Below are 27,028 nucleotides of genomic sequence, written 5' to 3'. Positions count from 1 at the left end.
TCAAGGTTTGAGATAAGGATGATTTAATTAAAGGGAAAAGGGAGAAGAGAAAAACAAACAAACAAACAAAAGGCCCTGTGTGGGCTGCTGCAGGGAAAGTTAACTCTCCATCCCAGACAGACCCAGCACACGTCCCCAGAGCAAGGAGTTGGAGCAGCACCAGAGCTTCTGCCAGGGAAGGCAGGATTATGCTGCTGAGGAAGAACATTGAGGGAAGAGGGGCTTGAGTGCTCCTTAGGCCAGCACTGAGCCATCAGGTCAGCTGTTCTGTGGTCTTGTGGTGTTTGCTCCACCTTAAAAATAATGTGGTTTGGTGCTTTTGTGTTTGTTTGTTTGTTTTCCAAACAACAAAAAAATAATAAAATCACCAAAATGTAAATTTATCTATGTTTGGATCTAGTACTTAGGGACATAGTTTAATGGATGACATGGGTAGCAGGGTGATGGTTGGACCAGATGATCTTGTAGGTCTTTTCCAACCTTAATGATTCTATGATTATTGATAGTTTTTAATTCATCATCTAGTAGTATAGCATTTTACAGCTGCTGTAAGCTGTTGTTATTAAGTACAGTATCAGGAATGCATCCCTGCAGTACTGTAATTGATATTTTCACCTTAGAAAACCAAATAACAGCTTAGAAGATAGGTGTTCTAGTCATGGAATACAAAAACATTTTATCTGACTTAAAAGGTTAGCCATGTAGCTATGTAAACCAAATAGGAGTTGAGAATTTCAGGAAAGGATCAGACACTGTTCATGAACCGTCTGTAGTGGATTTTGCTTTGTAGGACAAAGTCACTCAATACATTTTGAACAAATAGTTCTGGAAACATTCTAAAATGAAAACCAATTTCTGATTTAAAAAAAAAAAAAAAAAAAAGTAAATAAACTTGTTCAGTTTATTTGCTTCTGGGTATTTATTTTGAAATTTTGATCATTAGCAATTCCCACTAAATTACAGCTGTAAAAAGATGTTAATAAAGAAAGCTTTATAATCAATGTAAAAAACTAGTAATACATCCTAAAGAGCCTAATATCCAAGGGTGGGTTCATTGCCTTTGACCAAGTAGATATATTCTCATTTCGTTATCTTACTGGAACAAAGGCATCACTTTCAAAACAAGGAGGAAAAAAAAAAAAAAAGACATAGGATGGAGAATGCCTAGTCATATCATCTATAATAGTTTTTTGCTTCAGCTTTCTGCTCTTCAGTTGTTCCTGCTGTTACTGCTGTGTATTTATCAAATCATAAGAAACATGACTGAAGTGGAAGAAATGATAAACAGAGCATGTATCTTCCTCTCCTGCTCAGAGAAAGTCAAAATTCAAAGGCTTCCAAATAACACTGTCAACCCTCCTGTGTTTTCTGCCTCTAATTGCTGAGTATTATTGAATAAAACCATGCTGACAGTTTTTCTGTAACACTTTCAGAAGATAGCTAGCAGCTCGAAACATGTTGTTTTCAGATTTCCAGGGGAAGCCTTGACAGCAGCATTTGGGTCTTGGTGGCTGTAGCCAGCTGACCTTGGCAGGCTGACAGACTCCAACCCAGACAGGCTCCCACTCCCCCTACTCAGTGGTATGGGGGATGAAAATACCATGAGAAAGCCTGTGGGTCAAGAAAAAGACAGGGAGATCCCTTAACAACTACTGCCATGCGCAAAAGGGACATGACTTGGTGAGAAGAATTGTAATTTATTGCCACTTAGAATAGAGTAGGATGGTGGGAAAACAATGACAAATCTAAAAACGCCTTACTTCAACCTCCTCTTCTTCCAGGTACACATCACTACTTAGTTCCCGAGGCTTCTACCTCCTCCTCTCCCACCAGCAGCACAGTGGGATAGGGAATGGGGGTTGGGGTCCATCCTTAACAGCTCATCTGTGCTGCTTCTTTCTGCTCAGGCTTTTCCCTGCTCCAGCACGGGTCCCCCACGGCTGGGCGGCAGCTCCCCCCAGACCCCCTGCTCCTGCGGGGGCTCTCCATGGGCCGCAGCCTCCTCCAGGCCACATCCACCTGCTCCACGGGGGCTCCTCCACCCATGGGGGGGCTGCAGCGTGGAGATCTGCTCCATGTGGGACCCATGGGCTGCAGGGGGGGGACAGCCTGCTCCACCAGGGGCCTCTCCCTGCACAGCCCGCAGGGGAACTGCTGCTGCCTGCCTGGAGCACCTCCTGCCCTCCTGCTGCACTCACCTTGGTGTCACATTCTCTCACTCCTCTCTCTCACAGCTGCTGCAGTGTTTTTTACATATTCTTACAAATGCTTTCACAGAGGCATCACTGACTTTGCTGGTGGGCTCTGCTTTGGCCAGAGGTGGGTCCCTTCTGGAGCTGTCTGGAACTGGCATGGGGGCAGGTCCAGGCCTCTCCTCACAGTGACCACCCTCGCAGGTCCCTTGCTGCCAACATCTTTCCACATAAACCTATTACAGTGGGTTTGTGCCATTTTGGGGGACCTCTGTGGCAGTACAGTGTGCAACAAAACAGCAAGACAGATACCTTCATTAAGCTGAGAACAGGTTGCAAGAAGGGATGCAACTTGTTTTCTATGCTAGAATATCTTTCATTTTGCTGGTGGGTTTCACAGGTATTTGCTGGCAGCAGAGACATTTTGAAATTCAGGTTACGGTGGGCTTCCTGTTCCAAAATGCCCCATACAGGCTGTCAAATGCTTGTCTCATCCCCACCATGCTTCTCCTCTCTTCTCATGGCTCCTGTTCTGTCTGTCTGCCTCAGACCTACCCTGTCCATACCATCTTCAGAGGTGAAACACTCCCTCAAAGTTGTTTCTCTGATTGATGGGTTTTCTTTTAAAACCAGTCAGGTTACTCCCTCCTGGCTGCCCGAACACATTAGTCTCCAGGAGAGCTTGAGAAAATCAGAGCTCTGAGTGGTCTCTTTTAGGACAAAGTGCCACAGATGCAGCAGCACCCTGTTGATGAGTTGCAGCACCTCACAGGAGCACCAGTCCACCAAATACACAGACCATTGCCCCATTTATGATTGCCACAGTTTTGCCTGGGCAGCGTGCCCATGGTGGTGGCAGCCAGGGCATCTCAGCAGGGGACAGATGAGGGAAGGCCCTCCCTTTCTCCTGAGATGAAGTAAGGATGCTGCCAACTACACATCAGTATCTGGAAAGCAAAAAGCATTCCCATGACAGACACAGCCCTACTGGTCATCAGAAGCAGCAGCTGAATGCAAAGCCCTGCTGTGTTCATGTTGCTAAAGGATGTAGCACAGACAGGAAGCATATTCGGTGCAAATAACATTTTTAATTAAATAATGGTGGTGACCTCTAACAAACTTACTCTAAAAAACGTGCAAATGATTTTCCCAAGATTTATAATTAGACTCATTTGGGTGGGTTTTCATAAAATTCTCGTAAGATTTGCTCTTAACATTAGGATGAACTCCTTGCCAAATCATTCTTTTTATTCTAGAATAAGGGTGCTAGACTTTCTAAAAATAAAATGCTGTAAAAACTGTCAATATTTCCACTCCAGTGAAAATCAAATATTTTCATGAAGCTCATTTTAGGAAATATCCTAGACAGTTTTGATCTCTAATCTTCCAAAAATATTGAACATGAAGTAGAAAATTACACAGACAGTATTTGACCAAATAACTGAAGTTTAAAGCATTCTAAATAATGAAATAGAGTCTTGCAGCTAAAATTCCTAAACAACTTGCAGTTTTTTGATACCAAATGATTCATAAAAAAAAAAAAAAGAACATTTTTCATATGAATTCATTAAGAAATAAATTGTTATTCCTTTAAAAGCTCGTAGTACCATACTTTCAAAGCCAAGAAGCACATAAAGAAACACTTGCTGCATGATGCAGGTAAGCATTTACTTTAGTTTGTGCTTTCAGTTTGTTCTTTTGAAGACACATAATTAGCTGGCTGACCATTTGCTTTTACCGAGTATGTTGTTATTGCACATTTAAAAAATGTATAGCATCAGAAAATTCTATGTACTTGGAAATCTAACTTGAGTACACTGTTGTTGCTTCATTCTCACACCAAACACATCATGTAAACTTTGTCTGCAGAAAAAAAGCTTCCAAAAATACAGATAATATTAACCACGAAACAGAATTAAAACGTCATATGCATTTATTTATCTGATGTCATAATGACAATATTACTGTTCTGGGTCATTTAAATGAGTAAGTCGCTACGGTGTGTGCTATGCACGCTTACCAACACTGAAAAATTATTCTACCTTGATGTGCATCTTAAACACAGACTACAGACAATAAATACTTAATGCATATAACACAGTGTCAGCTGGTCGAGGTTAACTCTAAAATTTACTGTGTACATTGTCGGATTACAAAGCTCATCTGAACTCAAATCAGTCTCCAAGGGGGCCAGCAAGTGATTGCAATGCAGCCACTCTACTTGAGCCTTTGCAACTCAGCTGTGCCAGCAAATGCCATGCTCTCTGCAGCTGAGCTGACCAGCAGCCAGCAGCAGGCTGATGCAGCAGCAGCAGTTCCACCTTCACAGTTGTTGCTACTGTGCTGCATGAAGCAGCTCGCCAAGCTCTGCACTGCACTCATGTTCTCAGTCATGATCACAACATGATCTCCCAGTACCCCAAAGATTCCAAAAATACAGAATCCGCCTTGACAGACCATTTGTAGCTATGGAAATAGTGATGTCTCTGACAATTCACGGAGAACTTTTTAAACAATTGTTGAGTGGGCATTTAGCTCTCCGGAGGAGTTCGAGTAAGTCACTTGCAGCTATCATTAAAACAGCTCTCAGGGAAATAAAAAAAATCAGGAAAGTGAATCATTAAAACTACAGATAGGACCAAGTACCCATGATCTGGCCAACATAAAAGCTGCTGTAGAGATCAGGCCAAACGTCCATCTGATCCACTGCTCAGTTCCTGCAGTAATGAGTAGCGAATGCGTAGGAAGAGAGCAAGAACAAGAGCAGCACATGCTGATTCTCCCTCCAGCATCCAGCCACATGTAGCTTAGGAACTCAGTCAGAAGAATTAAATACCAGTATTCAACTGATTTTGACATCAGTGTTTTAAAGTAGATGAAGGTTTAAGATGTTTACAACAGCTGAAGGAAAAATTTGCTGGAAGTGAGAGAGAAGCCATACAATTTTAGCTGTATGGGTATTCACATTTTTTACTGCCTTTGTACAAGCAGTGGTGAATCTTCATAGCCTACACAGCCTGCCCTCTTTCCAGCAGTCCAAATCTTCTTCAAATATTTGCTTTTAATCAAAAAATGTCTTGAGCTGATCTGTTTATTTCCAGTCTTTTAAGAGCTCCTGTTCAGCATTTGGATGAAAGGCTTCAGTGCTTTCAAATTTCGGGTTGCATTTCTGAGCCATCTCTTTCAGCACTTTTCACATTTCCTATCACAGTTCACAGAACTAATTACACTGCAAGCCATTTGCATTTTCCAGCTTTCATTTTGCAGCAGTGTAATAAAGAATTGAGCAACATAATCAGGTAACTCCCCTTGAAAGGAAGTGTACGGCTCCTTATTACAATTTAGCATTACTCTTGTAAAATCAGTAATAGCATTAGTCATTCCCAAGGAAAAAAAGAAAAGGAAAAATATTGGTGCTTTTGGTAATTGATATTAGGTGAAAAATGAATTGGTTCAGGAAAAAAAAAAAAAAAAAAGGAAGAAAAGAAAGAAGAGGAAAATAACCACTCAACTGTTATGAAAGCTAAAAAAATGTAAGCCTATAACTACCTCAAAAGCTGATTTAATGCTCTCTAAAGGAGAATGCAGGCTAGCTGGATGCCTGGTAGATGTTATCTAATGTGTTATTGATCCAGAGAAGGTGATTCCAAAACCAGGTCTGCTTCAGTGCTTTATTACTCATACTTGGATTTCCCTCCCCCCCCCCTAATATTTAACAAAAACCTCTCTTATTCTCTTAGTTCAAATTAAACCCATTATTTCTTGTCCTATCTTTTGTCATATATTGGCCTGTTAATCATTTTTCACTAAATTGCTACACACTGGGACACCTACAAGAAAGACGGGGGAAAAGATATAAAACAAATGCAGTTCCTCCACAAATCACATTTTCTAAGCTTCCTTTCAGTCTTGCTGCCTTCAGGAGGAACTGTTTTTGTGTCTCTGTCCTGACACCACACTGGGCAGAGAATTACATTTGATGCCTGGCAAACACCGAGAACAACATAATTGCCTTCTGTGCCTTTCATGATATTCTTCAATGCATTTATTTTTTTCTAACATCATACTTTGCTTCCCATTTACTGAAATTCCTGCAACATTACTGCCTAGCCAATTAGTCCCCATTTTGCAAATGTGTGTTTGATGTTGGTTTTAGATAGTACTTTTTATTTTTTATGAGATTCCTTCTTGTTGATTTCTCCAGCCTATTCAGTATTCGTAATTTTGATCCTGTCAGTCAACACGCTTGTAACTTCTTTCAACATGCTGTCATTAAAAAGCCTTCATAAGCATCATTTTTATTGCATGATTCCAGTTATTGCTGTTAATGCTGATTAGCTCTTGGGGAGGGGAAACAAAAAAATAAAAGGTCTTCTTGTGTTTATTTCTCTTACTTTGATAACCCTTCATTAGGGTTACCTTTTCCCTAGATGATAGATTCTTACTTCAAGTGAAATTTACTTGTGAGAGCATAACAAGACACATTCACTACAAAATAACATGCCTACTATTTACTTCCCCCTCATCCATTAAATCATTTGTCCTCCCAAAGATTAAAAATCAGATTGTTTGACATATACTCTTGATAAATCTGTGCTGGCTGTTTGGGGGTGACATTGGGTGTTTATTTGTAAACACTTCCTGGATTAATACTTGTTCTGCCATTTTATAACCTAATAGCTCCCTGGGTATTGAGCTGAGCCTGACAGATCTCCTGCTGTCCTCTCTGTAAATGGCAGAGGGGGGGGGAAGAGGGGAAGAACAGGTCTTGTGTTTTTGTTTTTGTTTTTTTTTTTTTTTTTTTGTTTTTGTTTTTGTTTTTGTTTTTGTTTTTTTTGCATTAGGACATCAACACAAACATGCACACACACATCAGTCATTCAGGAACCTGATTTTTCATGGAATCTGCCAAGATGATTGTTACGAAGAAGGTATTTCTCTGAGTATTTCTAAAGAGAGCTGAAAATGGTTAGCAGCTGGTTTCATTTGATAGTGTACTGCACGTCAAAGATACAAAGATCTCTGAAAATACAGAGGATAAAAAAATGAACAAGATCCAAGGCTAAGTCCTTTTTAGTGCTGTTAGCTTTTTCTCCTGGTTGCCAGTGCAAATACAACATGGGCTTCCACTAGCTTTTATTTTTTAAAAAATAAACACAAAATTTTATCCCTAGTTTTGAACCAGTAACACATAAAAAGATATTTTGTTTTACTTGTAATAGCTGCATATTGTGAAAGCCCAGGAAAATATTGTGCAAGTCAGCACAGAAAATACTTTATTCTGAAGGAGATTTTTTGATGTCCCCTCTCTCCAATGATTACATCCATGTGTGCTTGTTCATAAAGATCTGCTTTTAAAGAGATTTACTCTTCATGTTCAGCCTTCTCATCCTACTATACCCATTAGCAAAAATTAAACGTGAAAGCCACTTTCAAAGCAAGGCAATATAAAAACGTTCAGCTTTGTTTCTCCTGTACTGCCATGTTTCAGAGTTTTTCCAATTAGTGTACAATTAACGCTGAGCAAGAGGCACTCTTTTATGCACGTATCTATCCAAATATATGCCACCAAAACTGAAAGTAGAAAGGATGCAGCCTTGGCCTTCTATCTCACCTTCAGTCTGGTTTGGAAAGACGAGAACCGTATCACAGGGGACAGTAAGAAAACAAAAAGTTTCCCCCCAAATGACAGAATAAACCCCCCGTAATTTGAAAAATCTGCACTGATAGTAGGCATCTTTCATGTTCCCCAGGCAACTTCATGGGGAGAGAGAAGACCCAATTTCTTTACACCTGTTTTTATAGTGAGTAAAATAAAACCCAGTGTTATTTCTTTATTATCAAGTGGAAGTAAAAGAACCGCTTATTGCAAGTCACCATTACTAAAACGTACTGACAGCTTTGTGTCAGACACTTTGCTCTGATCCCCAAACAGGGAGAGGGCATAAAAACACGATTGCTCCTCAGCAGGAACTTCTCCTGTTGCATGCCCTGTGCCTCGAGCTCCTTATGTTCACCACAAGGGGGATATAATATATATAATATTAGAGCTACGAACAAGTATTTCACCGCCTGTATGGTGAGGGCACCAGGCTGAGGCGTGCTGCCGCCCTGTATGGCCGCCGGGGAACAGAGCCGGGCAGGGCAGAGCAGGCCATGATATGTCGTGATATGTCGTGATATGTCATGGGAGGGCAGGACAGAGCAGCACAGCTCCAACTCGCCCACGCAGTGCCCCTGCATCCCCTCAGCTGCCTCAGGCCCCGTCCCCGCCCCGCCCCGCCCCGCCATGCCGCCAGCCCCGCAGCGCCCCCCGCCGCCCGCCTCATGGCGCCGCCGGCACCGCCCCGCCGAGGCGGAGCCGCGCAGGACGCGGAGGAGCCGCCGCCGCCGGAACAGCCGCCGCCTGTGCCTGGGCCATGGAGGACTTTCACCCCCACAACGACGAGGTAGGGGTCCCGCTGCCGGGGCCCGGGGCTCGGGGCTGGGGCTTCGGCTTGGTCCTGCCCGTGCCGGCTGGGGGCTGGAGCCGTCCTGCCGGGGGTCCCCTCTCGCCTCTCTGCAGCCGCCCGCCTCCATTACGGCCGCTCTGGCCCTGAGGCTTCTGCCCTCGCCCGGTTTGCCATCTAAAACTTCTTGTTTTGGGGAATATCCTGACACATGGCATAGGCAGCGGTGGTCTTTAATCTCCGTGGGAAGCGCAAAATCAAGTGGTTTGCGGGCACGCTGAGGACCGGGCTTTTTGGACCCATTCAAAGGTCGCTGGCAAAACAACGCTAAATAACAGGCGTGTAGTGCTGGGGCAAAAGTGGGGCTTTAAAACTGCATTATGTGTTTACTTCTCTGTCAGAAATAAAAAATAATTAATTTCTCTTACAGATGATCTTCAACGCTGACGAGGCCCACAACATAGTTAAGGAGGTAGGTGCTAGCCATTTAACCAGCATGTTGTGATTTCAAAGGGACTCTTTCCCTTACTTTGCAATACAGTGAAAAGAGAAACTATCAGTTAACCATGCCAGATAAATTCAAATTTACACAAAACATAAACTACTATTAATACCAAATTATACAGAGCTTCATATGGAACTGCTTTAAGCTTCATCTAATTACCATCCCCAACTACCTAGTGGGGAGAAGGTGGCAGAGAGAAGGGAGAAACAATTTGCGTTACATTGGAAAGATAAGGAACGACAGCCACAGGTTGCATGGGGAAATTTATTATATTTTTTTTTCCTTTATCCAGCTAGAGAGTAGATAATCACTAGGGCAGGATGCAGAGAGCTTGTGAAATCTCCATCCTTACACACTATAAAAACGTGACTGGACAAGGCCTCATCAACCTGCTGAAATTTGGAAATTTAGCCTTGGCTTGAGCAACAGGTTGGACTACATGAGGTTGTTACACTATCAATTTAAAAAATATATATATTTTTACATGAAAAGAGCAGGCTGAGAATGAGTAGCCTGATGGTCCAAAATAAATGCCAGGTACTCACTAGAAAGTGAGTAATGAAGAACCGTTGGCATACAGATGATTGTCAGGTTTTACAGGGAAATACCATTTTTATAAAGAAATTTCTAGAGGGACCCTGCAGGTCCTTTCCTACCTGCCCTGTCAGGAAAGGAAAGGACTGTATTTCTAGAGCTGCTCCAGGTCACAACAGCAAGCTCTTAGATGTCAGGTAAATGACAGTTCAACCCCTTATATAACTGTCCCTGCCTTGAAAGGCCAGACAGGTTCTCTTTATTTTTACATCTGATGCTGGGAGTAAAGCCAAGTGTTTGTACCTCTGATTTAAGGCTTAACCGGAGCTGAAGAGTTCTAGTACTGGATACGTTTCTGGAAAAGACCAAAATACCTGAAGGGATCACTAAGCATCCTTGTCCCTCTCTTACCTTCTGTTCTGTGTTTGTTTCCATTGAGTCATTGTCTAGCTTTATACAATGTGATCAGAACTAATTGAGGTTTGTGGGATCTGAGGCACAAATCTCGTACACAGCCTGTTAGTGGGTGGTGAATGCACACGATTTATGCTACCGAATCAAAGGAGAACATAGTTGTATTTTACGTACCTATTACAGATGTACATTTCTTCACACTTTCATATTGAGAAATTCATTTTCCACCAGCATGTAATTCCGAATTTCTTTAGGAGTAAAGAATGAAATTTAAGAGTTAAATTTATAGAGCAGGTATTCTGTTGTTTGGTCATTTTAAGTTTAAGCAAGTATATTGCTTAGAGACTCAGACAGGTTGGCCTGCCCTAGTGACATTATTGATTAGGGTAGTACAATTTCCCTTACAGCAGCATCTGAAAGCCGAGCTGGAGTAGGCAATCATTGAGAACGGTGGAATGTGTTGGTATTTTCATCGGTAAATGGATCCAGTAGCTTAACTTGGCACTTAAAGCATATGGCTGAGGTCTTTCCTACACAAAATTTTCAGTCAGAGCCTCATTTTTCTCCACATAATAATGTAGTAAATATATATTAAAAATAATTTTCCAAGAAGTCTCATTTTACTTCCCATTCAGTAACTGATACGTGAAGTGATTTAAAGTAATCCAATTGCCAGATAAAATTCTCAGATTATGTGAGGCCTTTTAAACCTTTACGTTTTTAAGTATCATATATTTACTGTAACTTTTTTTTTCTCTCTATTACAGTGCATAGAAAGTGTCTTAGGCAAGGCAGATTATAATCACAACAAAGTCAACCAGTGGACTGCAGCTATAGTAGAACAGTCGCTGACACATTTGGTAAAGCTTGGGAAAACATACAAGTACATTGGTAAGTAGAAGTAACCATACTTTTATCCCCATACAATCACAGTCAGTAATTGTGGAAAGGTTTGCTCCAATGTAGTGCTATATTAGATAAATAACATAACCTGTAAACAAAGAGCAGATACTTGAACTCTTCTGTTACACAGATTTTTCGTAATTACTGTGGTAAAACTACAGCCGTTTTATTTGTGCTAAGGTTGCTGTTAACGCTTAGCACAGAAGATGCTAAGGTGTTACATGGTCTTCCCTGACTCTTAAGCAACCCCGGAACAATTATATCAGTATTTTGGTATCAGTTCAGGAAATAATTGCTTTCTCTCAGTTAATTTTAATGCGATTAAGCTTCTTAAAAATACAGACATTTAAAAGATTTTCAGTTATGTAAGATACTTCATGTCCCATTATTTTTATATGCATTTCCACAGAAGAGAAATTGAGATAATTGCAGGTTCAAAACGCTTTGGTCCTTTTTTGGAGTGTTGATATAATAGCAAAAGTTTGCCCTGTGTTTTGGTTTTGAAAGTCATGAATTCAGACTGTCATTGGTTTTACAACAATTAGAGGTCAGTTTAGAAATGCTTTATCACTGGAGCGTGGTTTCAGAGAACAGACAAAAGTAATTTTGGGAAACAGCTCTCATCAGGTGTGACTTCTGTTGTACCTGTGAGGACAGCACATACAATCCAGTTCTGAGGCACACCTGACATGAGCCATGTCTAAGCAGTTTAAAAGATAAAAAGCATAATCCTATTAAGAAGCATTTTGTTAAAGCTATTGTCTTTATGTGAGTAAAGATAATCACGAAATGAATACCAAGTTCTTGAGGAGAACATTGGGAGTGACAAAATTGTCAAAATAGGTGTTGACTTAGCTGAATGCTGCCTGCCAGTCATTTAAAATCATAGTGTGAGCTTGAAATTGTAAATAATTCACCTCTTCTGCTTTAAAGTCCTGATTTTGTGACTGTATTTTTCAGTAACCTGTGCAGTGATGCAGAGAAGCGGAGCTGGTCTACACACAGCAAGCTCATGCTTCTGGGATACCACAACTGATGGTAAGCTTCCTCACTCAGATGAAAAAGTTGTGGCAAAAGAAATGCTACCTGTTGCTCAACTGTAATAGTTCGGCTGAATGTTTTGGAAGAGTGTTTACAGAAGCAGTAGGTTCCAGAACCAGACCCTTGTTTACAATCCCAGGGGAAATGTTTTGTTAACAATCAGTGCTTGCATTAGGAGTGACTGCTTTGCAGATGGTACGAAGCAAATGTAGAAATGCCTTCATTGTGAAACAAACCAAAAAAAAACTGTCTTCAGTAATTGTAGATCAGTTGAAGAGGCAAAAAAATGTTCAAGGTAAATGTAAGCATGTAGTCCTAAACATATCTGACTGCTGTAAACAGACAGTGCTACTCTGAAGGAGAACAGAAGTTGGTTTAAAAAAAAAAGTTTAACTACAGTGTGTGTTTCAACTGCCTAACTATCAGGTAGTTTATAGGCTTTTGATGCTCTTCACTGTATCTAAAATAGTTCTAAATGCATTTTTCCCAGGTTCAGGGTATCATGAGGAAATTAGATTAAAATAGTCTTCTGTCTGTCATAGACTCAGAATGGTCCGTTTAGAAGAGGATACCAATATACAACTTAAAAATAGAGATTGAATTAGAAAGTCAACTGCGGTTAAAACAAAAATCATTGAGTGTAATTATGTAAACAAGTAGTTTAATCTTCATGTTTTCTTGGTTTGTAAAGCTAAGATATGTTGATAGTTGATATACATTGAAATAAGAGGAAAAATACAGAAAGTAAATACACTAGACTGTATTGGATCCAGACTTTTCCTCTTGGTTTTTTGTGAGATTATCTTGACAATTTCAATATCAGATTTTCAAGGATTTTTGCAAATCCAGCTTTTTAAAAGAGATACTGAGATAGTTTTGTTCTCTCAAATTGTTTTGAGGCTCACGTTAGGTAGTAATCAATGTCCAAGTAAATGAAAATGTTTTGAGGAATTTAGTCTGCTTATAGCCATGATGACATAGTTGTAATCACCTTAAATCATAGCTGAATTATATGTACTAATTTGATTTAGATTACTTAGAGGTAAAATGAATATAATAAAGAGACTGGAATTATTATTATTATTATTATTTTTGTAATAATCTCTTTTAGGAACTTGCACAGTGAGATGGGAAAACCGAACAATGAACTGCATTGTGAATGTGTTTGCTGTTGCTATTATCCTGTAGCTGACTGGAAGATAAAAACAAGCAACACCGAAGCCTTTAAAAAAAAAAAAAAGTTCCAAACACATGGCAAAATATTTCAGACAGTTATATTTTTATTTTTTTCTTTATGAGGAGTTGTAGCAAATGGAACTTCTCTACAGAGAGCATAGTCTTAGCCAGTTCTCATAGATTAATTATCTGAAATCAAGCAAAAAAATATTTATATATAGAGAAAGCAAGTTTAATAATTTAAATATTCAGAAGTATATTAATAAGAAGATGCCACAAAGATCAATAGAATTTATATCAAAGCTAATATCAAAGACACTTTATTCAAGAGGAACATAAAATATCTAATCAAAGAAAAGGTCAAAGGGCAAGCAGGACCTCTTGGGATTGTGGTGCATTTGGGAACAAATTATGAACACAACTCTGAGTGCATGTGCTGTAAGCAGTATCAGCGCTTCGTGTCTGGTTAAACAAAGCTAACTGTCATGTTGGGTGCTGGTGCTTCTGAAATTGCACAAGCATCGCACTTCAGTCAAGTGTGAGCTTCTACATTGAAATTAGATCCGTTAGAGCTTTTCCCCTTGAGGCAGAGGATGACTTCACTAGGGCAAAGGTGCAATATACCTGGGCCTAACTAGAATTCCAGTTTTCCTTCAGAATGAAGATCATATTTGTTGTCAGTTCAGGGAATGTCATGGGTCAGACATTAGCACTGAACTCATAAATACTTCCTAAAGCATTCTGAAAGGACTTGTATCTGATTTTATTCCATGAGTACAAATTTGTGACAAGCACTTTATTGATTCCTCCTGCAATGCAAGAGTAGCCAGGAGCTGGGGCAGTAAGACTGGGCCCATGTTTCTCCGAGTAGGAGTAAGTTGTTCAAAGAGAAGGCACGCACATTTGTAGAGGCTCCTGTTACCTTTGAAACCATTTATCTTGAAGCAACATTTCTGCCCTTTATAGGAGTATCTCCTATATTCCCTGAGTCTAGAATCAGACCTTAATCCTATGAAAAAATACCGTTCAGTTTTAAGCACTAAGATTTCCCATCCTATAAAGATTTATGCAAGGTCTTAACTTTGCTCATTGGATGAGTTTTAACTTGAACTATTCCACATGGAAGGAAAGCATTTGCACACACAAGTATTTGCTGGATTGGGGCCTACCTTTTTGTTGATTAATGCACAAGTTATATGATAAAGATGTATCAATACCGAAAATGCCTAAATGATTGCTGCCACTAAGTGGCAGCTACATTGTTTTATCAGATGCTGCTTAAGGATAGAATGTTTTCTTTCTTACTGCATGTCTTTGGAAGAGACTGGTGACTACCTACAGCTACTGTAAGGCTGCAATTTTAACAAATGAGTATTAAAGCACTATTACACAGTTTTGTTTGTTTTTCTGATAACTGACTATGAGGACATGTAGCAAGTGTCCTGTACAAAGAACAAACTGAAAACTATGCCATTGCTTAAACTGTGTATACACATAGCTAGTACAAGTAGAAGGAACATGTAGGTGTAATTTACAATGCTGTTCAAAATCTCTTGCTTTGCAGGCGAATAGAATTCTGCTTTTACCTAAGTGCAAGTGAAACTAAGCACCGTAACATTGCCTTTGCCTTACAGGCAGGTGTAGTGTGAAGATGTGTATGTATGTTGTACTGACCTTCAGGTATGTAGTAGTTCAACATTATTTAGGTGAGGATAACAATTTCTGAACTAGATCCTGACTTTTTAAGAGCTGAATTGTGAAACTGACAAAAATCATAGAATTGTGTGGGTTGGAAGGGACCGTAAAGATCATCTAATTCCAGCCCCCTGCCATGGGCAGGGATGCCTTCTGTTAGACCAGGTTGCCCAAAGCCCCATCCAACCTGGCCTTGAACACTTCCAGGGATGGGGACAGAGTTTCACTGATGTTTGGGATTGCACAAAGTGGAAAATATAAGTGGAGTAGCAGCTGGAACAAGCTTTGGTAGGTTTGATACAGCGTAAGATATGAGCAAGTAAAAAATAGTTGTGGTTGTTATCCCTGTTCAATGGGTTCCATGGTTAGAAGGAATATTCCAAATAGCTGTTCATAACTCTTTTGGTGTCTTTGCTTTTCTTGAAAATACGATGCACTGAGCAAGGCTATCAGTTCAATGAGACTTGGTGAAGTTTCCACTGAGAAAAAAACTTGGAAAATACTGCTTAACTGTAAGACTGCTTCATTTTTCTTTCTACCAAAAACAAATAAAGATTTGCCTTAGTTGTATTTTTGCCTCATGTGTGCTTGATCAATACAAATAGCAACTGAGAACAGTATTTCTCTTACTTTCCTTCACTTTTATACAATAGTGAGAACTTGGGAAATTTATTCAAGTTTTGTGAGCGTTTTAGAGAGAAGACTAATCAAAGGCTAATTCCCAAACTTGGATTCATTTCCCACGTCTCTTCTCTGATCATACAGATTCCTTGTACTGTTTGACATTATGACGCAAGTTACAGTTTTTGTTAGTCCAGAAGGAGTATTATGAAACACTGGGAAAAGTACTTGCATTCTGCATCATACTCTAGCAAATTTAACTAATTTTCTGTCTTTCCGTTCCCCCATCATCTGTGGTACAAACAAATACTTATATGTAATATAACTCTCAAAATGAATTCTGACCACCAGTGCTTTCCCAGTAGATTTTTCCAAGCAGTTTGTTTTCAAGGATAAAATTCTGGATTGTAGAATATGAAAAAGTGCAATAATATTTCAATAGTGCTTTCTATCAGTACAATGTTTTCCTTAGTTCTTGCAATCACGGGGATGAGTTATTGTTAACAAATAGGGGTTCTTGCTAACAGGATGTAAGAACCTGTTCTGCCCGTGTCTCTGCAGGACATTCCCAGACCAACACCAGCCCCGGTCTGTCCCTGGGTGAGACTCAGCTCAGATGCAATGTTCTGTGAATGCAGCGATAAACCCAGCTGCAGAGTGGCTCCAAAGTTATGTAGTGGGATTTACATTGGGTTGCAATTGAGTTGCTGTAGCCCGTGGAGCCTATGCAAGGTGAGGGGGCTGCGTGCCTTGGCTTGTAGATGTGACAGTTCCTCTGTTTCCCCCATGAAAGAAGAATGGCAGCAGTCTAACACCGCTGAAGATTTTTCTACTCTGGTATGTCTAAGTTACTATTGAGTAACAGGAGCTTTTAGCTCATCTGTTTGGAGCATTTGTTTTTAAACACAGGAAGAATACTGTGACAGCAGGTTTGTTTCTTACATAAAAGGTTTTTAAAAAGGGAACAAGATGGTGCTAGAGTGACAACTACAAGCTTCCATGTAACTCCTATTCAACAGCCTGACCTAAAATTACTTGAAAACAAGAATCAGGGTTACAGTAGCACACCTCACTAGTAGTTACAGTTAGAGTCAAGCAGACAGACATGCTTACTGGGCCAGATAGCACCAGTGCATGAAGGAAAGACAGCCAAGTTTTGTAGTGACATGATATTAAATAAATTATTTTTTTATTATTATTATTTTTATTTTTTTTACTGTGTCTGAAACTTGATCACAAAGTTTGTAATCCGTGCTAGGTAGGTTCACAATGTGGACACCACACAGCTCAGAATCAAAAACCATTAAAATCTCCTAACTTGCCCCTAAGGTGGCAAGTTGGACTGTTTAGCTGCAAGAAACTCAAACTTCTTTCTGTTCAGCAGATTTTCTTACTGGCTATGATCAGAATAATTTCTGAACAGCTCCTGTTGATTCAGAAACAAGCATCAACATTTTTGCAACCCCCTTAGGAAGAAATTAAACATTCTCTGCTAACTTGTAGTTTGCTGAAGTTTTTGGGGTGGGCCACCTTTATTCAGTTCAATGATAATTTATTCAATTACTCAGTTTTCACCAAAAAGAAGGGTAATCTTTCTATATATACTCTGGCTTGTGCACGCACACAACACACGTATACTTTTTTAGATATATTCATCCTTCTAGTTTACCCACTTCCCTTAAAATTAGGGGTCATACATTAATAATCTTCATTTAGGATTTCGTCTCGTGTTATTTATTTCCATTTCAGCAATGTCAAGGTATCAAAACAAGGGTTCTAACAGCATTTGTACATGTAAGTCTCCTGACTGGAGGGAACCCAATTTTGCATCTGGATCCTAGCTGCAGCAAGCCAGCAGAAGTGGGAGGGTGAGGAAACAGCAGCGGTACCCTTGCCTTTTGCAGCTCACAGTACTCCTCTTTGAGGTGGTCAACTCTTCATCCAATTTCATGCAATAACTCTGGGGGCTGGTTTTTTGTATGGGCTTCTACAGTGGCTTTAAAACTGGTCTGAGCAAATGGCACGTGAAACCTACTGCAGGGTTTCAAGCGATGCTGTTTGTTAGCTTATAACTAAATGCCTTCAGAGACATGTAAAGACCTCACGGATCCTTAGAGCTAAGTAGTGTTTGTGTTTGAGTTGAGTATTTTAGGAGAGTAATTTCTGAACCAACCCTCACGGGCCCGCCGCCCGCCTCACGCCGCGGTTTCCCGCCCGGCCGCCGGCAGGGGGCGCGCCTCGGGCGGGCAGGGAATGGCGGCGGGGCCGTGGGGCCGGCATTTCGCCTCAGCGGCCCTGCACAGGGCCCTGCCGCCAGCCACGGGGTCCCCCTCGGGGCTCGGCCCCTATCCCCCCTTGACAAAGCTCCCCGCGGGGAGCTGAGGTGAGGGAGAGCGGTCCCTGTCACCATATAACAAAATATAACCCCCCCCCCCCCCCCTCCTCCCCGTGCAGTCTTAAAAGCACTGCCACGTAACAGCAGTTACGTGTAACGTGTAAGTTTTCTTACAAAACAGCACCGGGCAGTTAGGGTTATGTCACCCCTCTCGAAACGTGTGTTTTCTGTGAAGTTGTCATGGCCTCCAGGAAGCATGAGGCTGCAAACCGCTGCGAGCCTGCAGATAGCAGCCCCCCGGGCACTTCCCCGTTGGGAAGGCAGGAGTTGCTGCAGCAGCTGCTGCGGGCTCTGCGAGCTGCAATCGCCTCTGCGTGCTCTGCTTTCAGCTATTTTTACACCGTCCGTAATGCCCTCCTGGCCTCATAGGTCCTTTTTTGTACACGTTCAACTCTATTTGACTTTTAATCCCAGTGTTGCTACCATTAAAAATACTTCTCCGTGACCAGAGAAACAGCACTGAGATATTTGTATTACACCGCAATAGTAGCAATATCTATTGACAGCGAACAGATGTTGGGGAAGTAAAAATAGCCTTGGCATTAGGTGCACATATTGCCAGCCTCCTTCATTCAGCTGCTGGAGCTGGTCAAGGGGCTGTACAATATTGTAAAAATTTGCATGATGTTTTCTCAATGAGAAGTCAAAGCTGAAATGGAGAAAAGCAAAGAAGAAAAGTGATGCGAGAGGGCAAGGGAAATGCCAACAGCTGAAATAGAAAGTTAAGAAAGAAGACAGGACTCCAGCTGTTTTATTTCCAATTTTTCTCATGGGCAAATTTAAATGAGAGGCAAACTCCAAATCACTGGGCCAAACCTGAAATGCAGCTGAACTTACAAAACCCTTTTTCAATATCTGTTCTTTCCCATAGCTCCTATCTCATTTCTCTAGGAAAAACAGAATAACCAAGTCATTTTGGAAATCCAGCTTAAGAATTGCTTGAACAGTAGCAGTTGGAATGTGTGATCCTGGTTCTCCATAATAATGATAACAGTAGTGGTAGCACTGCTGTTACTATGTCATTATCACTGCACCACCTAGAAGCACTAATTTGGGAATGGTGTCCCACTGTATGTTATTCGCATGTAAAACAAAAGCATATCCATTGTCTGAAGGCTCTCCAGATTGACTGAGAAGACAAGAGGCAATTGATGGATGCAGACAATCCTAGGAGCACAGAGAAGCAATATTACCCCCCAGAATTGGGGTTCCTAGAGAGGAATTTGGGTCCAACAGCCATCTCAGGATCGGGGCAGAAAGTATGCAGATGGACACAGAAATGGAAAGAGACGGCTGCACATCATAGCAGCAGGGAGGAGAGGAGAGGAGAGGACAGAGCCACCTGGCCAACCCACCAACAACAATTGGGTAGGCCCAGCTGGTTCTGAAGCTGGCTGGTGGTTTTGTCTGGTTCTCCCAATTGCAGCTGGACTGTCTCCAGAAAACTGCTGAAAACAGCCGGTAGCCTAGCTGTGGCCAGAGCGGTAAGGGAGTATTTGAAGCAGGTAATGAGCTTTGTAGAGGTTTACAGGGAACTTAAAAGTGATCAGAGCATCAAAGGATACCTGCTAATAGTTTAAAACATGGGAGTGGGAGGATGGTGTCAGATGGTGTCATGATCTGAGAGTTTCTGACTCTCGCTTTTGAAGGCAGATAGGAGGTAGGCTATGAACAGCTGTGAAGCTAATGCGAATTGAGTGTATTTGCCACACTGGAGAAAGGAAACCTAAAGGAAGATGTAATACTGTCAGTGATGGACTAGAAGTAAGACCTCTGCAGCAGTGTGTGGGAGGGATATGATGGGGGCAAGATTCAGCAAGATGGAAGAAAGGGAATGACAGTAATCAGGGAGGGGGATGATGAGAGCCCATATATGAGTCTTGGCTTTTGAAGCTGGATAGGAAAACCATGTCCCCATACTTACACTGGAAAAAAAAAATAATAATCTGCATGTCTCAGGCTTACAAGATGAAATACTAGATGGTCTGACTCAACGATACCACCGAGTTACAGGTTTTGTCTGCAGTCAGTGAGTGGGAAGGTGGTGGTGCCGGTGGTTGGGGTTGAATCAAGAGCTCTTCTTTTAGTAACTTTGAGGTTGAAGCGGTGGTGACAAATCAGGAGAAACTGTGCCTGTGCTTGAGGTCATCCTCACCACAGTTCAAGCCATCTGCCATCACAGTGGCCCTGATGAAACAGACTGAGCTCCACTGATGCTGTCATCCCTCTGGCCAAGTTACCCTGCCTGGTAATGAGCTGATTGGCAGCTCAACTTGCATGTTAGCGGGCAGGTAGCATGGATATCAGGGAGTCTGGGCTGGGGGGCAAGCACAGACCCCAAACTAACCTGATGTGGTGGTTTTACCCTGCTGGGTGGTTGAGCTCCACCACAACTGCTATCTCACTGTCCCTCCTCAAAGGAAAAAGGGCAGAGAATATGATGCAAATGGCTTAAGGGTTGAGATAAGGACAGGGAGATCTCTCAACAATTATCATCACAGGCAAAGCAGACTCAGCATAGGGAGATTAATGTTATTTATTACCTATAACAAACAAGCTAGAGCAGTGAGAAACTAAAAGCAAACTAAAAACACCTTCCCTCCATCCACCCCCATTCACCTCCTCCCCGTGAGCGACACAGGGGAACAGGCAATGGTGGCTGCAGTCAGTCCCTGACGCTTCATCTCCTCATCTCCGACGCTCCCTCAGGGTCCCTCCCTGCCCCTGCTCCCCGTGGGGTCCCTCCCACGGGATGCCGTCCTTCCCCAGCTGATCCCACATGGGCTGCCCACAGGCAGCAGCTCCTCAAGCTTCATCCCCCAGGAGCAAACTGCCCACGGGCTGCAGCTCCGGCCCGGGGCCTGCTCCTGCGGGGGCTCTCCATGGGCCGCAGCCTCCTGCAGGCCACATCCACCTGCTCCACGGGGGCTCCTCCACCCATGGGGGGGCTGCAGCGTGGAGATCTGCTCCATGGGGGACCCATGGGCTGCAGGGGGACAGCCTGCTCCACCAGGGGCCTCTCCCTGCACAGGCCGCAGGGGAACTGCTGCTGCCTGCCTGGAGCACCTCCTGCCCTCCTGCTGCACTCACCTGGCGGGCTGCAGGGCTGGTTGTCATGCCTGTCTCCCAGCTGCTGTGGCACAGCATTGTTTTTCCCTTTCTCATATCTGCTCTCACAGAGACACAAACAAAATCACTTATTGGCCTGGCTATGGGCAGCAGTGGGTCCCTTTGGAGGCAGCTGGAGCTGAACATTGCCTAACATGGGGCAGCTTCTGGACTCTTCTCACAGAGGCCACCCCTGCAGCCCCCCGCTACCAAAATCTTGCCACGTAAACCCACTACACCAGACAATATCGATGTGGTTGGTACCAGGTAAAGGGAAATGAAGATCTTGGAAAAAGGTTGTGGCTGAGCATGTTGATGCTGACTGATATGTCAAAGAAAACAACACCAGAGGGCTGGGGATCTGCCTACTTAAAAAGTTCAGTCACAATTTGAGAGTCACACTGAGTCAGAAGTCAGGGCAGAGAAGGTTTAAGGTGAAAATCAGAAGCACTAGCAATTGTTTAAAATACTTTTTCTTGGTAAAAGATAGAAAAGAAGAAGGGCTGATAGTTATATTAGCAAAAGTTTGTTTTGATTACTTTTTTTTAAAGATGAGAATGAGTTGGGTGGAGAAAGACAGTGGCATTTTCACTATAAACAAAGCTGGGCCTGTGCAGCCTTTCCCACTGACACTTTCTCTGATGAGTAAAACTGCACGTAAAGCTGCAATACCTGCTAGCTTGGCCCCGCATCATTTTCTCTGTTGATGCTGTCCCCTTCAGCTGGTGATGGTCAGTGTTTTCATCCATTGGTAGAGGGAGAAGGGAAGTCCCAGCACCTTGAAACAAACTAAGTGGCTGTGGACATTAGCGACATAACATCTGTTACTTCTAAAGGGGAAGTGGCAACCTTAATGTGGTACAGCCGAGTCTTTGCAAATGACTTGAAAATAACAGGAGGACTTTCATAATTTTCTTGGGTTTGGGGCTAGTTTCTGTTGCTTACACAAATGCAAGTGTACCTATTAGATCTTCCTCATAGTAAGCTCTATTACCCTCTGTCTAGCTCTGACAAATGCAGATATTTCATTTATTGATTGAGTGAGTGAGTTTAACAGCTTTAAGACTCTTTTATGGACTCTCTTCAACTCCCTGAATACTACTTGGACTTTCCTCCAGCCTCAAGATCCTCTCCCAAGATGTTGCTAGAGAAATCTTATCTCTAGTCTATCACTAATACATGAATTTTAATAGCTTATAGTTCACCAACAACAACATCATTCTAGAGGGATTTAGGGCATACAGGTTCCTGCAGGGAGAATCAGTACCTAAAGGGCTTAAATAGGATATTGCCTTCTTGCAAGAAATCAACAAGAACACTGGCTAAATCCTGTAAATATACTGATGTATTGGCCTTGTTATGAAAAACTGAGACCAGCACTCATATCCCTATGGTTATCGTGGAGGAGAGACGATATTCAGAGCAGTTGCTTGGGGAAATGCTCATCACACATTGCAGAGCTGCTGGAGGGCCCCAGGCGGTGATGTGGCTGGCAGTCCTCCGACAGTAACTTCATTCATTGTGATGGCTCCTGCTTTGGTACCAGCTGAACGTCTGACAGATTAATGCAAATAAAGGCATCGGGGCATTTATTAGCCCAACAACAACAACGAGTAACTTTAGGCAAGATTCCCCAGCTGTTTACAACACGGGTTTTGCTGCCAGTCTCTGAGGGTGTGAAATAGCAGTGAAAGGACTCACTTTCAGCTGCAGCAGTAATTGTGGCACAGGCTAAAATCTTTGAAGTGTTTCCTGTAAACTGAAAGCACAGCAATATTGGGTGACTGAGCATCGGTTAGTACTCTGCAAATAGCATTTTGTTGCAACCCATGTTGCTGTTATTTACACACTTCTTATTTTTTATTTTGACTTGTAGCATTAGGTTTTGCTGTTGACTGCATTACTTTATGCACATGTGAGACAAACAACAGTGATAGAAAATGATCCAAATATTTATTTAACCATTTGCAGTACTAGTACAGTGAAAGTATTTCATGAATTGTTAACAGACAAGATAAACTTTAATAATTCTGGAGCAGAAGGTAGCTGCTGCTGACCTATAGGCCTCTTTTCCTGTATTTTTGTGGGGATTTGCTCTAAAAAAACTTCCCCACAATTGGTTTGACAACCTTTTCTGATTATATCCTTGCTGCTGTCTGAGGAAGGTTCACATCTCTGAGGGCTTGAGTGAATCTGCCACCTGAAAATAGGCTTGACCTAGCATTACAGATGAAAGGGAAGTATGAGAAAAAGGCCAAGAGGGTGGTAAAACCGCAGCAGAAACTGTCTTCACTAGCTGCTTGTGGGATCTTGCGAGCCCTGGGTCATCCTGCAGAGGCATTCACTTACACCTTGGCTCCTTGGGATTGTAGGGTAGAAATCTCTTCAGTTTAGAAAGGTGGGAAGGCTGCGATATGAAACCAGACTCCTGCTGTGCTGAAGTGCTTTGGTGTTAACACTGGTATTGGTGATGTTTTGGCCTCTTAGCTGCAAAGAGATGATGGCAATTGCCCTGTGCCAGTTCTTCCCTATGCCATTTCTGCACCCAGCTGGTGCTGAGGAAAATTCCACCTGAATTTTTTTCAGCGCTCTCAGTCACATAAAGAGAAAACAGTGTAGAGACCCTGGACTTTTTCATGGTTCACTCTAACTCACAGGCATGTAAAATGGCAAAATCAGTGTAAGAATCACCTGTACTTTGTTTCAGAGTTACTTGACCAAAGATGTCTCTGCAGTCCACTTGTTCTGAAGGCCATGAAAGTCACGGTCAATGGTATTTTTGCATTTTCTGGTCTTAACACCTGTCCTGCTTTCAGCTGGGGCAGAGTTAATTTTCTTCATAATAGCTGGAATGGTGCCCTGTTTTGGATTTAGGATTAGAAAAATGTTGATACCACAGAATCACAGAATCACAGAATTTCTAGGTTGGAAGAGACCTCAAGATCATCGAGTCCAACCTCTGACCTAACGCTAACAGTCCCCACTAAACCATATCCCTAAGCTCTACATCTAAACGTCTTTTGAAGACTTCCAGGGGTGGTGACTCCACCACTTCCCTGGGCAGCCTGTTCCAATGCCTCACAACCCTTTCAGTGAAGAAGTTCTTCCTAACATCTAACCTAAAACTCCCCTGGCACAACTTTAGCCCATTCCCCCTCGTCCTGTCACCAGGAACGTGGGAGAACAGACCAACCCCCACCTCGCTACAGCCTCCCTTGAGGTACCTATAGAGAGCGATAAGGTCGCCCCTGAGCCTCCTCTTCTCCAGGCTGAACAAGCCCAGCTCCCTCAGCCGCTCCTCGTAGGACTTGTTCTCCAGGCCCCTCATAATTGTAGTAGAGCAGTGCTTACACAGAGCCAAGGACATCTTGGCTTCTCACACTGCCCTGCCAGCGAGGAGGCTGGGGCTGCCCAAGTTGCTGAGAGGGGACACAGCTGGGACAGCTGGCCCAAACTGGCCAGAGGGATGTCCCGTACCATGTGGCATCACGGGCAGCATTAAAACTGGGGGAGTTGTCAGGGAGGACTGCTTGCTCGACCACTCTTGGGGACTGGCTGGGCATCAGTCAGTGGGTAGTGAGCAGTTGCATTGTGCGTCACTTGTTTTGTGTATTCTTTTGTTATTATTATCAATATTTCTCTTCTTTTTCTGACCCCTTCAACTGTTTTTATCTCAACCCATAAGTTTTGCCCTTTTTTTTTTTTTTTTTTTTTTTCTGATTCTCTCCCCCATCCCACTGAGGGGGAGCGAGCAAACAGCTGTGTGGTGCTTAGCTGCCTGCTGGGTTAAACCACAACACTACTAATTGACCTACATATATTTTTTAAGAAGTCCAAAACAAAATCAACCAATGGGTTATTTGTAGGGCACTTTGCTTTGTGAACTGCTTTTATTATTACGAAGTGTCTGTTCCAAGGGAGAGAGACGGTCTGACTCCCCGCCTTGGCTGACCTTCCTGCCCTCCCTCTACCATAGTGCTCAGTGAGGTGTGTGGGTGTTGGGGATGGGAGCAAGTATTTTTCTTTTTTCCCCATTCCCCTCATTTCTGAACAATGCAAATGAAATGCAGGGCTAAATGCAGATGTGTTTTTCAAGGCAAAAGTACAGAATTTGACTCACACAGGCTGATATACTAGAACAGAGCGGCTCATAAACCTCCTTCACTGTAGAATTTAAGAAGTTAAATGTGGGGAGAAAAGCCTACAGAAGCTGTCTGTCTGGGCAACGCAGAGCTAGCTGCAGCCTTGGTCTCTTTGCAGTGACAGGGAAGGTGGCAGCTGGATCACATTATGCGTGATGCATAGCACGCACTGCACCCCGTGCTTCTCCTTGCACTTGTAGGTGGGCCCGAGCACTTGCAAAAGCACCAGAAAGCCTGAGGGAACTGGAGGTTCTCAAGAAACTTGCAGAGCTGGGGAGCAGGAAGGAGTGGGCGAGTGAAGGTGCAGCAGCAGCAACTGGTACAAGAGGATGAACGGGGATAAACCGCTGGTAGCTGAGCGGGCAGAGATACTCTCATTAGTCAGATGGAGGAGTACCAGTGGAAAAGGAGGGCTGGAGTTAGCAGACATGCAGAACACAACTGGAAAGCGTTTGTAAGCTTTCAGCAATTCTTTCACAGCTTCTCCACTCTCCTGCTATTAATTTCTGCTTGTCTGGGCTGGCTTGTGTGTTGTGAATGTAAATGAGCGCAGTGGCTTGCTGGGGTCTCTGTGAAATGCAAAAATTAACGTGTGGTTCATGAGAAATGACTGCTCTGGTTTGCATCTGTGGAGCTGTCGCTGTTGTACACAGTCAGACACGAGGATCTTGATCCTGTGAGCTCTTATAGCCATTAACATCTTAATATATGCTACTAAATTCTTTGCATTTTATACATGTGAGCATTTATACATGTGTTTGAGGTGTGAGAGCTTACACCTGGCTATGAGTTCTACAAACAACAGCAAAAACAAACAAACAAAACCCACTGCAAGATGGAAAAAATAAGAACAGTCAACGTTAGTTTATTAAGAATACCCAAATTAGAGCAGGATTCGGTGACGAAGTGCCATAACGAGACCCTAAATTAGTCACTTGCTTGTTCAAAAGCGTCTTGTGTTTGACAGGCAGCTTTTTGGCTGTTTTTCTGTTTCTAATTTGGTTTAACCCACCATTTGAGGACTGAAGTGCAGAAAGTCCCCACCCAGCAGAGAAAGTCTTGCAAGGCTGAAAAGAGGAAGGCCTATTTTGCAACCAGGGTGGTTTCCCCCCGGGACATGCATGATGGTGAACAGGCAGAGTAGCATTCTTATCATAGGTTAAAACTTATGAAAACTTGGATTTCCTTTCCATGTTTGCAATTTTGCAAGTGTTTACCAGGGAAAGAAGGAGGGCGAGATGAATCCCAGAGCACACTGAGGTCTCAAATGTATTATCTATATATGAGCAGGTGCCTTGCACCCTCCAGAACCACCGTCCAGTTTCCAAAATTAGGATGGGACCAATGGAAACTGGAGCTGCCCAGCACCCCTGAGGATCAGGGTCTTTAAGCGTGAGACAAACTCCAGTGGCCTGGAAACCAAGGACACTGATGAATTAATTAACATCTTAATTCAGACGACTACATGTGGAAGACAAAATATTGTGTAAGAACCTTACCTCTTCTAGAATCAGCTTTACAGAAGAGGCCACGCTAGGACTGAAGGCTCCTGTAAAAGGATGGCCTTAGAGGGAGAGCCACTTGCGGTGTTCAGACCCCACTGGCAGGGAGGGTGTTTCTGGAGGGGGCCCTGAGACCTCTGTGAGCATGAGCAGCAGCAGAACTCTGCCCCAGCAGCCCTAGTCGCTCATTTACTTCAGCAGCCGGCAAGTCGGGAACTTGGTAAAGGGGGGTGAAGAATTTTGGGGTGGGAATTGATCCTTGTCAATGAAACACGGAGCTCTGTCAAGTCCTGCCTTCTCCCACTGGCTGCCATCCCCACCCTCCCTGGCACTGCTCCCCTCAGCTGTCCA

General features: G+C 42.8%; 1 protein-coding gene across 3 annotated transcripts; it reads left to right on the top strand.

The window, feature by feature from the left end:
- Window positions 1–8,535: 8,535 nt before the first annotated feature.
- On the top strand, window positions 8,536–15,479 carry DYNLT3 (dynein light chain Tctex-type 3). 3 transcript variants are annotated; one of them, XM_084506253.1, is made up of 5 exons: window positions 8,536–8,641; window positions 9,072–9,113; window positions 10,862–10,985; window positions 11,958–12,035; window positions 13,150–15,479. In XM_084506253.1, the coding sequence occupies exons 1-5, from the start codon at window positions 8,612–8,614 to the stop codon at window positions 13,224–13,226; spliced, it is 351 nt and encodes a 116-aa protein (XP_084362379.1). In that variant the 5' UTR covers window positions 8,536–8,611; the 3' UTR covers window positions 13,227–15,479. The 3 variants fall into 3 exon arrangements, with proteins under 3 accessions (XP_084362379.1, XP_084362381.1, XP_084362380.1); XM_084506255.1 differs by lacking the exon at window positions 8,536–8,641 and adding an exon at window positions 8,679–8,950; XM_084506254.1 differs by lacking the exon at window positions 8,536–8,641 and adding an exon at window positions 8,957–8,979.
- Window positions 15,480–27,028: the final 11,549 nt, after the last annotated feature.

This window comes from Aythya ferina, assembly GCF_964211825.1.
Source record: "Aythya ferina genome assembly, chromosome: 1".
Taxonomy (NCBI): Eukaryota; Metazoa; Chordata; class Aves; order Anseriformes; family Anatidae; genus Aythya; species Aythya ferina.
Note: the sequence above shows the minus strand (reverse complement) of the source record. Positions and strands in the feature narration are given on the sequence as shown.

Bases quoted from the DNA above. Each gene is read 5' to 3' on its own strand.
- DYNLT3 (XM_084506253.1), top strand. From the start codon at position 8,612: ATGGAGGACTTTCACCCCCACAACGACGAG. The intron at 8,642-9,071 runs GTAGGGGTCCCG...TTTCTCTTACAG, and splicing joins TTCACCCCCACAACGACGAG to ATGATCTTCAACGCTGACGA. The intron at 12,036-13,149 runs GTAAGCTTCCTC...AATCTCTTTTAG, and splicing joins CTGGGATACCACAACTGATG to GAACTTGCACAGTGAGATGG.